The sequence below is a fragment of the Pistacia vera genome, unplaced genomic scaffold (assembly GCF_008641045.1).
Source record: "Pistacia vera cultivar Batoury unplaced genomic scaffold, PisVer_v2 Contig605, whole genome shotgun sequence".
NCBI lineage: Eukaryota > Viridiplantae > Streptophyta > Magnoliopsida > Sapindales > Anacardiaceae > Pistacia > Pistacia vera.
This window is the reverse complement of record NW_022196452.1, coordinates 212,623-225,209: the sequence shown is the minus strand read 5'-3', so window position 1 is coordinate 225,209 and position 12,587 is coordinate 212,623. Positions and strand designations below refer to the sequence as shown.

At 35.7% G+C, this 12,587-nt stretch overlaps 2 protein-coding genes across 2 annotated transcripts; one reads left to right on the top strand and one right to left on the bottom strand.

Annotated features, from left to right (window-relative positions):
• The first annotated feature begins 822 nt into the window (after nucleotides 1-822).
• On the top strand, nucleotides 823-2,509 carry LOC116110527 (dof zinc finger protein DOF5.1-like). The gene is made up of 2 exons (XM_031396731.1): nucleotides 823-1,046; nucleotides 1,232-2,509. The coding sequence occupies exons 1-2, from the start codon at nucleotides 993-995 to the stop codon at nucleotides 2,210-2,212; spliced, it is 1,035 nt and encodes a 344-aa protein (XP_031252591.1). The 5' UTR covers nucleotides 823-992; the 3' UTR covers nucleotides 2,213-2,509.
• Nucleotides 2,510-8,805: 6,296 nt separating this feature from the next.
• On the bottom strand, nucleotides 8,806-10,761 carry LOC116110544 (H/ACA ribonucleoprotein complex subunit 4-like). The gene has a single exon (XM_031396750.1). The coding sequence runs from the start codon at nucleotides 10,729-10,731 to the stop codon at nucleotides 9,001-9,003; it is 1,731 nt and encodes a 576-aa protein (XP_031252610.1). The 5' UTR covers nucleotides 10,732-10,761; the 3' UTR covers nucleotides 8,806-9,000.
• Nucleotides 10,762-12,587: the final 1,826 nt, after the last annotated feature.

Genomic DNA, 12,587 nt, shown 5'->3' with positions numbered 1-12,587 from the left:
AAAAATATTTATGTATTAATATTATCTTCTAATTTTTTTAACGTGAGCTCTTTTAAGTGAAGACAACCCTTTAATATCAAACATTAGATATGTAATCTACTGTTGTTTAATATTTTTGTGATAAACTTTACTATTTATATTATAAATTTAGGTTCTGAATTGCAAGAGCTTCACAACAATTGGGCAAACCCATTGGCTGACCCATTAACGCCAATGTCGGAGGGGAGGGGAGGGGAGGGGAGGCGGGAATCGGGAGATGGGAGAGTGGAAGAAATCGCGAAAAGGGAGCGTGAGAGATTAGTGAAATATTAATATTCCCATGCAAAATAAAGGAGAGTGGGGAGGGGGACATACCGGACCGGGAAAAGGTTCATTCGGTCGGGACACTTCGACTATTCAATTATACACCAAACCACAAGAACTATCTTTGAATCAAATTGTAACATTCCTTACCTTATTTTATTTCTTTTTAATATTAAACCTTGTATTTGCCTATTTATATAAAAAGAGCTGGTCACCACTCTCTCTCTCTCTTGTAATCTAGCTGACCTCACTACTATTTCTACTTGTATTACTTTAAGTTTTCCATGCAAGAGGAGAGCCACAACATTAACACTAATATCTTTTACTTAAGCAGAGAGCATTTCATTTCAAAGAAAGCTTATTAGTTAAGAAACTGCTAAAAAGCAATAAAACAAAAAGAGACGACCGAGAAAAACAACCAAATTTTTATTTATATTAAAATTAAAATTAATATTATTAATATATATATATATATAAAGCCACTCACTATCTAGCTACCTCCTTTATTTTTACTTCTCATCATCCTCTTCTTTCTTTATCTTTCTCTTCACTCCCTTTCTCTCTCTCTCTCTCTCTGCAACTCGCTCTTGTATGTTGATGTGATTCTCCACTATATTATCTCACAAAGATAAAAAATAAAAACTCCATCAACCTTTTACAAAAGAAAGCAAGAAAGATCAAGAACCAATATGGTTTTTTCCTCCATCCCAGCTGCTTATCTTGATCCAGCCAACTGGCAACAAGTAAGGGTTTTGTTTCTTTCTTCTCTTCAATTGTGTTCCACAAGTAGTTTCTTTGCCAAAAAAGCAAAATTCAAAAGATAAATATTCTTTTTACTTTTGTTTTATCTTGTTGATATACCAGATATGTGATAATTTTTGTTTTTTCCTTTTTTTTTTTTTTTTTTTTTTTTTTGTCAATTTTACAGCAACTAAATCACCAAACGGGAGCAAATAGCGGTGTAAATACTACTCATCAGTTTGCTCCTCCTCCTCCTCCACCGCCACCACCTCCACAGCCTCATGGAAGTGGTGGTGTGGGCTCAATCCGGCCCGGATCGATGGCTGATCGAGCCCGTATGGCCAACGTACCGATGCCGGAAACAGCACTGAAATGTCCACGATGTGAATCAACCAACACTAAATTTTGCTACTTCAACAACTACAGCCTTTCTCAGCCTCGCCATTTCTGCAAAACTTGCAGACGTTACTGGACAAGGGGCGGCGCCCTAAGAAATGTTCCAGTCGGAGGCGGCTGTAGAAGGAATAAAAGAAGCAAAGGAAGTAGCTCCAAAAGTCCAGTGAGTAATGATCGCCCCACCGGTTCTGGTTCCACAAGCACAATGTCTTCTAATAGTGGAACCAGTGATATGTTAGGCCTCGGCCCGCAGGTTCCACCACTGAGGTTCATGTCTCCTCTTCATCATCTCAGTACTGAATTTACTGGTGGTCATGATATTGGCTTGAATTATGGTTCAATTTCTGCTCCAATTGTAGGAGCAACAAATGACTTGAATTTTCACATAGGTAGTGCTTTAGCTAGTGGCGGCAGTGCGGCTACCGGTTCTCTTTTATCATCTTTAGGTGGTCTGGATCAGTGGCGCTTGCAACAAGCTCAGCAATTTCCATTTATGGGTGGCTTAGATTCTTCTTCTACAGGGTTATACCCATTTGAAAGTGGTGTTGAGCCATCCGGTTATGGTAATGCTGGGGGTCAGGTCCGGCCTAAACTTTCTACTTCTGGGGTTAACGTTTCTCAGTTGGCTTCGGTGAAAATGGAGGACAACAATGAGATGAATTTGTCAAGACAGTTCATGGGGATTCAAGGAAATGAACAATACTGGAATACCGGTACTGCATGGACAGATCTTTCTAGTTTTAGCTCTTCTTCAACAAGCAATGCCTTATAGATTTGATCTCTTGCGGTGGGAATTAACTAGACGGTCGGTGAAGTTTCCCTTTTTTTTTTTTTTTTTTCCAGTGCAGCTTCGACTAAAGAATATGATCAAGACAAAGTTACTTTCGAGTTTCAACTCCATAGATGGATGTTTTCAAATCCTAATACTTCAAGATGGAGATTGAGGGCTTAGTTTCTTCTATATCAACTTTAAACCCTAATATTGGTAGGTTTTTTCTGTTATTTTCCTTTTGAAGTTAGTTTTAGGTTGCAATGTATGGTTGTGTTTGGAATGGTGAGTGAATGAGAAATTGAGTTTTATATACTAAATCTACATCTTTAGCTCAATATTTCAATCGAAACTCCTTGTTAAAGTTTCTCATGGAGCACCTTGGCATTCTTTTATCCACCATTTTAATCAGATTTCCAGAAATGAATTAGTTGATTTCAATAATTTAATCAATATTTGAAGTGTAAAATTCAATTTATATATTTCTATTATGAACCTCTTTTCTAGTAACGAAAACTTTAATCTTATAAAGATCAATTTAATTTTTTAGTTAAGGATCGATCGATGCACCCTTTAAGAAAATCTTCTTAAAAGCTCTCTTCGGAATTATTCTTGCAGTTAATTTTGGAATATAAGAGTTCAGAATCCAAAGTTTTAAGGCTTTTTTCTTTTGATTGGATACCATTTTGAAGTTAAAAATTTCGGCTTCATCGTTTCATACTTGGCGTTATTTTGTTATTAAAATTTAAAACCCTTAAACATATACCTTAATTATTCTTACAAACTAAATGAAAGCTGTTTTCAACTCCTAAAAAGGTGGTAATTAACTTGCTTGTGATTATAGCAATCTTGGTTGAAATGGAGACTTTACCGGCCAACAGGAAAAAGCCCCCAAGATTTGAATTATATATATATTTCTAATTTCTTCGTCTTGTGAACATACAGTAGTTAGTTAAGATAGAGTTTTTAAACTAAGCAATAATCTAGATATAAAAAAAGAACCCTGATGGCAAACAATAATTTGTTAACAAATCTTCGATCCTAGTGCAAGATGATAGTGAATATATATTTATTGGGGTATTTCAACAACCAACTACAATATGGCAGCTCTTAACTTTCCTCACATCTCAGTTGTTTGCTTGTTTCTGTGATTACTTTATCATTAACGAGTTGAATATATAATGATCTAGAAACTTCAGCTATAGGTAAATATGTTGATATGATCGAGTTCTAATAGTTTGTTCCTTTCTCCTTAATGTCCAAGTTTTCAAATATGAAGGCAGCCATAGCTGACTTCAGTACAATCATAAACTAAAGAGAAAAAGGTATTTTCTAGCCTATCTTCGTTATTAAGTATAAAGAAGCCTTGCTCATAATGGTGATAAGAATATATTTACAGTATCTTTAATTTCTTTCCATTTTCTGCAACAATGAGAATGATATGAACAGTACTGGTCTACTTTACTCTTTGTTGTATAAAAATTGAATGAAGAAATCCACCTAGAGTTTAGTGACTTCCAACTCTCCATAAGAAACCAATTGTTTTACGATGCATGTGCATTTGATTAATACTATTATCATTGCATGAATGAGAGAGAGAGAGAGAGAGAGTGATAGAAACCGTTAATATTTTATTAATAAAAATCCAAAACACTGGTTAGGTAGAGACTGAAGAAGAAGAAGAAGAATAAAGAGAATGATTTTGTAATAATGTGATGTTTTTTTTCAAACTGAGTGAGATCATGATTCATGAGAACCAATCGCTAATATTATATTTTTATAAGAAAGATTACGCAAAGGGACAAACGCCTCAAAAGACTCTAAAATGCTCCTAAATTCCAAAACCAAAAATCAACCTAGTGTTCAAAAACTGTTAAGAATAATAACAGAGAAATCTCTTCTCGAAGTTTGTTGCAGAAGAAGAATACAGAAAAGACTGCAAAGGAAGGCCACACAGGGTCAAAGAGATTGATCACTGACACTCATTACTCCAGTGAAATAAATGACTACTGACTGAATCAATCAATGAATTGAATTGAATGTCTGACTCTGACCCTTTATCCTTTATGACGCGCGTGAGCGCGTCGTTCTTTCACGACTAACTAGAAGACAAAGTACAGTTTTGTCAGTATGTTGACCTGACAGGAGCAGGCTCCTTTGTCCAAGTAACTTCACGCGGTTTAGAGTAATGTGGGATTCTGGAACTATTGTTAATGTTACATTCACTACAGAACCTGTAACTCAAGCTTCTGTTAAACTTGGTTCCCATTTGGTCATGCTACTGACACACTAGGATCTCTGTGTTTGCTCCAATTTAACAGAAACGACTTTGACCTCTCTGTTAGAGAATTGGGGCCCAGCTCAGCCTCAAAATTTTCCTGCCGATTTTCCAGGGAAAAAAAAAAGAGTTTTCTCGGTAAAAAAAAAAAAAAAATTATTTTGTTTCAGTCTTTGATTTAACGGTTGTTTGGACAATTTGTTAGAATATCTTAGTTGACAAAGTTTTTATTAGTTTATGAATGAAAAACGTTTTTTGAATTCTTTGTCTTGTACAATTCTACTGTCATTTTAATGTAAGATATATGGGAACATTATCTTGTATTGGCTTTTGTATTGTTCTCACCCACAAAAAAAAAAAAAAGAATATATTTATGATTAAAAAAGACTTTTGATTTAGATGTCAAAGATGAAAATTCCTTTATATTATACCTACAGAGAACATTCTTTTGATGCTTCCTACTTTTGTTTGATCCATGAACTAAATTTTCCCTTCATTTCTGGGTAGATATATTGTAAAGGTTACTTGGCTAAGTAAACCATTAAAGACAAATAATTACAGTGTTTTTGTAATTGATACAATTAGCGGAGAAATTTTAGTGAAGTGTTTGCTGAAAGCTGGACAAACTGTTCATCAATATGGGCTAATGTTTTTCAAGGGGTATAGAAACAAAAAAGTGAAATGCATGCATATAAAAAAAAAAAAAAAATCAGATTAATTAGTGCCTTAATGTTGGACCGATGTTCAAATATTGAATATAATAGAAAAAAATCTATCTGGGTCAGAAAGAAACTGCCCTCACATGTAGCTACAAATATTAATAAAATAGAAATAAATAATATAATGAAGTAATTGTTATAATTGGCATATTATATTCCAACTGGGATTGGCCATCTTGAAAGAAAGGAATCTGGAGTGTTTTTGGATTTGCTTTTGCAAGAACCAAGGCTGCTTACCAAGAACGAATAAAGCACATTCAAAACCGTCAAAAAATAAAGGAGCACACAAACACATACTCTCTCTCTCTCTCAAAACAGTCATAGATGGATAGAATAGCAATAATAATCGCATAGTTTGGTCGGTCGGGTCATCTTCAATAATATTTTTTCTCTGAGTGATCCCCAAATTATATAGATATGTGAGCAACTTCTGGTGTATTATTAAGTTCTATAAAAAGACATAAAGAGAAAACTATAGTACGAAGAAGAATTGGCTCGGAAATCCAAGCCAAATCTTAATGATCTATATATTTTCATATTGAAATGTGTTCAATGACTTCTCATATTGATACCCACATGGATTTGTGTGAAAAAATTCTCTCTCTAACTTGTAGCAGCAGCTTTCACTTTTGTAACGTCCTTGTTATATAACATGGTCTCTCTCTCTCTCTCTCTCTCTCTCTCTCTCTCTCTCTCTCTCTCTCTTTCTCTAGTTGATCTCGATGAACAAGTGGAGAATGAAAGTAAGAGACTCAGATTCCAATCTCTTCTGAGTCCTCACGTTCTCCCACATGTGCTCAATCATACACATGCATGTCCCAGAATTTTAGATTCCATTCTCCCCGCCCTATTCATTCATTTCTCTTATGAATTCTCTTGACCCCACTTCACTAAATGACCTTTAGGTTCCTTAACAGTCTCATAATTCTACTGTGATTTCCTTAACTTGGTTAATATTCAATCATTCAAACACCATTAAGTGGACTTCTGCAGCTCTCTGTCATAATCAAACATATCACCATCTCCACTGGGAATTTGCCAACCTAAATTTTTTTATTTTATCAGCCGTAAGTTGACATAAACTACGTGTAAATTTAATTAGGATTAAAAGAAAGAGATCTGCATTTTGAGTCTCCACTTTAAATGCGTATCAAACTGAAAATAACTCTTTTCTTTATCACCATATCTGTATCCTTGTGTTGGCTGGGCCAAGTGAATGGACCAATCAAAGTTGGAAGACAAATCACTTTCAAGGGTAGCAGCATCCTAAGATGTCACTTTTTCATGTGTCCAAAGAGCCATGGAATTGACCATATATATTTTATAACAATTTAAAGAGGAGAGCTGTAACACATCCATCCACTGTGCTGGAACAATATAAGCCGTCGGATGTAATGGATGGGATGAGAAATCTAGTTGGCATTGGCCATTCAACAATCTGGCTCTTAATTTTTTAAGATGAATTATTAGTTCTTAGTACTTAAGGCATATACTTATAATCTAATCAATGTGCCTATTGCTATATAGTATTCAATGTTCCGCATGAGATGTAGCACGCGTGTGTGTGAATACTATATATATATATATATATATATATATAACTTCTGATTTAGTAATGATATTGATATGCATTCTCTCAAGTACAGGATAATATGATTCTTCAATTTTCTGGAGCTTAATTGAATCATGTGTATTAAATCATGTGTTAAGAATAGAATATTTGTAATATATCTGGCACTTCATAATGAAAAAGCTTTACTGGAGAGGAGATGGAGTACAGTTTAGAAATCAAAATGATTCCATATATATATAGATTTCATGAACTCTAGATATATATAATATGATCCATTTTATATTTTATTCTTCAAAACCACGTTAAAGAAGTTGTGCTATAATCAATGACAGAGTAGTCAGTAGTCAGCTTATTTTAATTAAGAGGCACGAAAGCAGTGGCTTCATTTCTGTAAAAACAATATACTAATTGAAAAAGAAGATATAGATGAAGCATTTTGCACTATGGTATAGCAAAGTGGTGTGTCATCTTCATGCAAAACAAAATTAAATTCTCTTCATTGTGATTTGCTTATCAGTAATCATGAAATATATTTTAACATTTATAAAGAACTTGGGGTCGGTGTCTTCTCAGTGTGTTTTGATTGATATATATATATATATATATATATATATATATATAGATGGGAGTTTATTTTTGTTATTTTGTTTTGTGTCTGCATATGCATGGAATGGATGCTTGCGTGAGGAAGCACTCAGTTTTTGGCTTGTTTTTTTTATGCCCGTTTAAGTTTCACCTGTCCAGAAGGGAGAGGAGGAGAGATTTGTTTGACCCATTTGCAGAGATTAATGTAAACGCTGGAAAATTAAAATAGCTTACTCACTGTTATTTATGGCCTCTACTAATTCCAGGCCGGGGCAGTGCAGGCCTGCAGGGCCCAGCCATACTGCCCACTGTACTGATATATATATATGCAAGTTGCACTGATCGAAGTGGGGTCAACAGAATAAATAATTAATCCAGAAGATTGTTAAAATCAAATTTAGGGTTTGGCTCCAAGTTTATTTATTTATCTTTTCATTACTAGGATACACGGGTCAGCTTACGTACACCTTAACTAATTCTTTAAGGTCTTAGAATTGTCGGTTAGATAAGAAGCCTAATAGCCACCTGCATGAGAACCTGGGGAGACTCAAATTTAGGAGTTCATAAACCCTCATTTTGCTTTTTTGCCATTAGTCCATTCAACGGTGATGATTTATTAATTTTATGGAAAAAAAAAATTAGAATCCAAGGGTTTTCATTCTTGGTTATCTTTAAGTTTTAAACATCTTTAATTTTCTCACTTGTCAATTAAGAAATGGTTTATCTATAATTTTTCAAAAGAAAGTATAAAAATTTTGGCCGGTGAAAATTTTAATTTATACAGAACATTAATATTTAAAAGCCGAATCAAAGATGAAAAATTCAAGAAGAGGATCTAAACTTAAAATGGGTATGTCGATTTCTTCTAAGTTTCTGTAGTTCTCTAGACTTGACATTTCATGTAGGTTTTATAAGAGATCCTAACTTTGATTTTCATATAATTATTCACAGAAATTTTAATGGGTTTGGATTTGTTTCATCCACCAAAAAGTAGAATGTTAGTATAAGGAAATACAGGCCAAACTTTGGGCCTCAAAGTGGGTTTGGGCTAACCATGTTCATGTTGGACATTGGGATATTTCAGGAGAGATCTTTTATGTGTTGTAAAGAAATTAAATTCAACAAAGGTAAAATTAGGTTTCTCTAAAATTTGAAAGATTACAAGATCTGTGAATTGGAGAAGTAAAATGGTTCGATTTATCCTCAAAGCTGATGCACAATTGCGCATGTGAAGCTTCCCCTCAATCTCAGGCTTGAAATACTTAATTCCCAGAATGAGAAAAGAAACGCCCTCATCCAACAATGACCAAAATCCAAAAATAATGTAAACTCAATGTTATAGAATTTTAATCAATTACTACCTCAATGCTTACATACTTATTTTTCAACCGATTAAACATGTAAAAAAGTAGCACATGATATCATGCATGAGAAATGAGGATCTCTTATTAAACAAGAAACATATTAAATGATGACGAATTGAAAATACTGAATTAGCTCTGGAAACCATTTACAAAGACTAGCAAAACTTATAACGGTCGTTCAGAAAATACATTACAGAGTCCAAGGAATTATCAAATATTCATTTGATACTAAGACAGAAACATATAAGCACACATTAAAGTGTTCATATCAATTATTCTTCTTGTACATCTTTGTTCTTTTTCTTCTTCTTCTTCTTATTCTTCTTCTCAGTCATATCAGCCTCCCCATCACCTGCACTATTATCAATGCCAGAAGGCAATTTGGCATCAGCATCCAACTCTTGTTTGTCTTTCTTCTTCTCAGACTTCTCCACTGTGTCCACATCTGAAGAAACTACATCCCCGTTCTCTTTATCCTTCTTTTTCTTTTTCTTCTTCTCTTTCTTTTCAACCTCAACCCCCACCTTCATCTTCTCACCCTTCAATTTCTCTTCTTCTTCCCCAACTCTAATTCTCTTAGCAGGAACCTGAACAGGGCTGTCAGTGATTTCGTCCAATTTGCGCTTATGACCATCCCCAACTTCCTCATCCTTGCTTTTCTTCTTCTTCTTTATCTTTTCCTTTTCCACCTGAGCCAGTTCAGCTGCAAGCCTTGCAACCACAGAATCCCCACCAGTTGGTAAAACCACATTTCTCAACCATTCAGCAGGAGTATTCCCATTTGGCTTTCCATGCTTATCCAATATCCCTTCTGCAATCATCTTCTTCTTCATCGAGGCTCTAGGCCCCAATCCCCACTTCCTTGGATAAGTATCCCTATCCATCACAACCCTCTTAATCTTTGCCACCGCACCATGATCACAAGTTGCCATCACCGCAGTAGTCATCTCTGCAATGCCCAATGCAATTGCTTCCCCTTTCGTAGTCATTAGCACAATTTCCTCCCCAACCTCAATATCATTCTCAAACCTCAACAGCCCTGGAATCATCAACTTCGCCCCGTAACAAATCGCATTCACAGCTGAATCCTTCACAACCAATCTCTTATAACTAGTCAACAACACTTCAAGCGGCATAACAACCCTCCTCAAATAACTCTCATCCCTGTAATTATCATAAACCCATTGCGCATCCATCACATCCTGCATTGTAACCATATTATCATTCTCCCCCATAATCCCAGACCTCACTCGCCTAAGTTCCTGCATATGACCACCAACGCCAAGAATCAATCCCAAATGCACACACATAGTCCTCACATAAGTACCAGCCTCGCAAGATATCCAAAAAACAACTAAATGCCGATCAGGGTCATACTCAAGCAACTTACTTTCATATATAGTCCTAATCCTAAGCTGTCTTTTAACCGCCGAAATCAACGGTGGCCTTTGAAACACAGCCCCAGTTAAAGTTTCAAGTGCTCTAGCAACTTTTGCCACGTCAGGCATTTTATTATGCAATCTTGCGACACAAATATACTCTTTACCAGCCCCTTGTTGAGATTTAACAAGGCGCGTGGCTCGATCAAGGCAAACAATAAGGTTACCGGTCACTTTGGGGTCCAAAGTACCACTGTGACCGGTTTTTTCAACGCGTAGAAGGCGTTTGATCCACGCAACAACCTCGTGCGAAGACGGGTTAGCGGGTTTATCAAGATTGAGAACACCGTACCTTAAGTACTCGGTAAGAGGGCGCTTGAGAGGAGAGTAACCGGTGGGAATAGGAGTGTAGTGTCCGGTTCGTACATTGAGACGGTCATAGTTTTTTAACAAGATTGGCCATTGAGATGTGTCCACTGGGGGAGTGAAGTTCTGGGGTTTGATCGTGAAGTCCGTGGAGTCATTTTGAATTGGGTTGGGATCGGAGCCGGTGGTGGTTTGGTCTTGTGAACGACGAAGCTTTTTCTTTTTCTTCTCCGAACGAGAAACTTCGACCTCGGACATGGCTCACTGTGTAGTACAGAGTAGCGCAGTATAGTTATTAGTTTGTTCTGGTTTTTTCTAGGGTTTTAGAAATTTCGCGGCCAAAGTGAAGTGGCTTTTGTTTCTACTTTTCATTTCGGTGGGTTTCTTTATTGGCCTCAGGCTCAATGGCCCCAGGCTCAATAAATATTTATAGATGGGTTTTGCGTGGGTCAATTGAGCTACATTCCGGTTGTTCAAGGCTTCGAGCTGCAGCCCAAATGATGAATTTAAGATTGGTTCTAGACGAGACGAGTCAACCTGAATTGAAAATTTCTGTTTGTTTAAGGTTTTAAGAATAAGATTTAATCAAATAGAAATAGAATAAGATTACGAGAATATGTTTGCTATATTTTCTAAAAATATTTAAATTATTTTTAATCTATTATATTTGTTAATTTAACTAAACACTTTCACAATAAAAGTTTAAAATTACTCTCACCCACCCAACTATTGTCAATAGTCGGCCATTACCGTCGGACGATGGCTAAAGTCACCAAAATGGCGTACGACCTATTGGATCTGGCCAGTAGTGTGTCGATCTAACCGAAAACGATCAAATCTAACTAAAAACATCCAGATCGGTATACAATCGACCAGATCCAACTAATCGTGCAGCATTCCAACGACTTCCGACCATCGTTTGGCAGTGGTGGTCAATTGTCGGCAATAGTTGGATGGGTAGAGGTGTTTTTGTTAACTTATAAACTTTTATTGAGAAAAATAATTATTAATATTTTAAGTTGAATAGAATATGATTGGATTTTGAATTGAATAATCAATATTAAAACAAATACATATTCCACTGGATTTGATAGGATAGGATATGATTGGAAAAGTTAAACAAATGGGGGGTGTAATTGAATTGTCAATTTATCTTTATGAATACACCTGATTATATGAAGATAACAAAGCGTGCGAATTGCTAAATCAAGCAAATTTGTTCCCCTTTTTTTATCTTATTATTAGTCATTAATTTTCATTTTCATCTTCAAATTTTTTTTTTTTCTTTTTCGAAAGTTTCTCATTTTTGAAGAAACAGCATTATTGTTTAGCAGCCATTGAAGAGACCGGCCCTGGAGCCAAAGAAAAGATATATCTTAAACATCAACACATGAACCACCCTAATCTTTGCTTACAGTCTCAGCTCTCAGGTGTCTAATAATTAGCACGGATTCGGAATTAATTTAATCAATGCATGCAGTTAAATTGATTACGGCAGATTTCTGTTCTGAATAAATACTGAATCTTCCGTTTTGCCATCGACTGTACTGAAATTTCAAAAGAGTCGGAAGAGCCAAGTGAATCAATTGCAGAATCTGAGTGAATATCAATTGTGGATGAGATGTTTTCCTTACACATTGAAGGACATATCAAAGAGTTGGTTCATGTCTTTGACACCAGCTTCACTTGCCACTTGGGATGTAGTCTACAACAAGTTCATAGGTAAATTCTATTCTCATGCAAAGACGGTCGAACTAAGAGGTAAAATTGCTACTTTCTCTCAACTTGTGGCTAATCTTCTCTCTCTCCAATCTCTCCTAAAACTAACTAAAGACTTTTATTTATAGTGTTAGGGTTTGTGGGTCGAACATGGAAAAGTCTAATTCAACTAGAATTAGTGAAATTTGGATCAAGCTTTACACAGCCCATACAGGCCTGCTCTCCATCGCTGCAACGATAGAAATGGTCGCTGTGGAGATAATTCTTCCGGTCCAACGAATCCGAAATCTTCAGAATTTGATAAGGTCATCACACGAGAATTGTAGCTCTCTGAATAAATTTTCCAATGCCACAAGAATCATCCAATTCCAAGTTATACAACTCAAGTTATGATC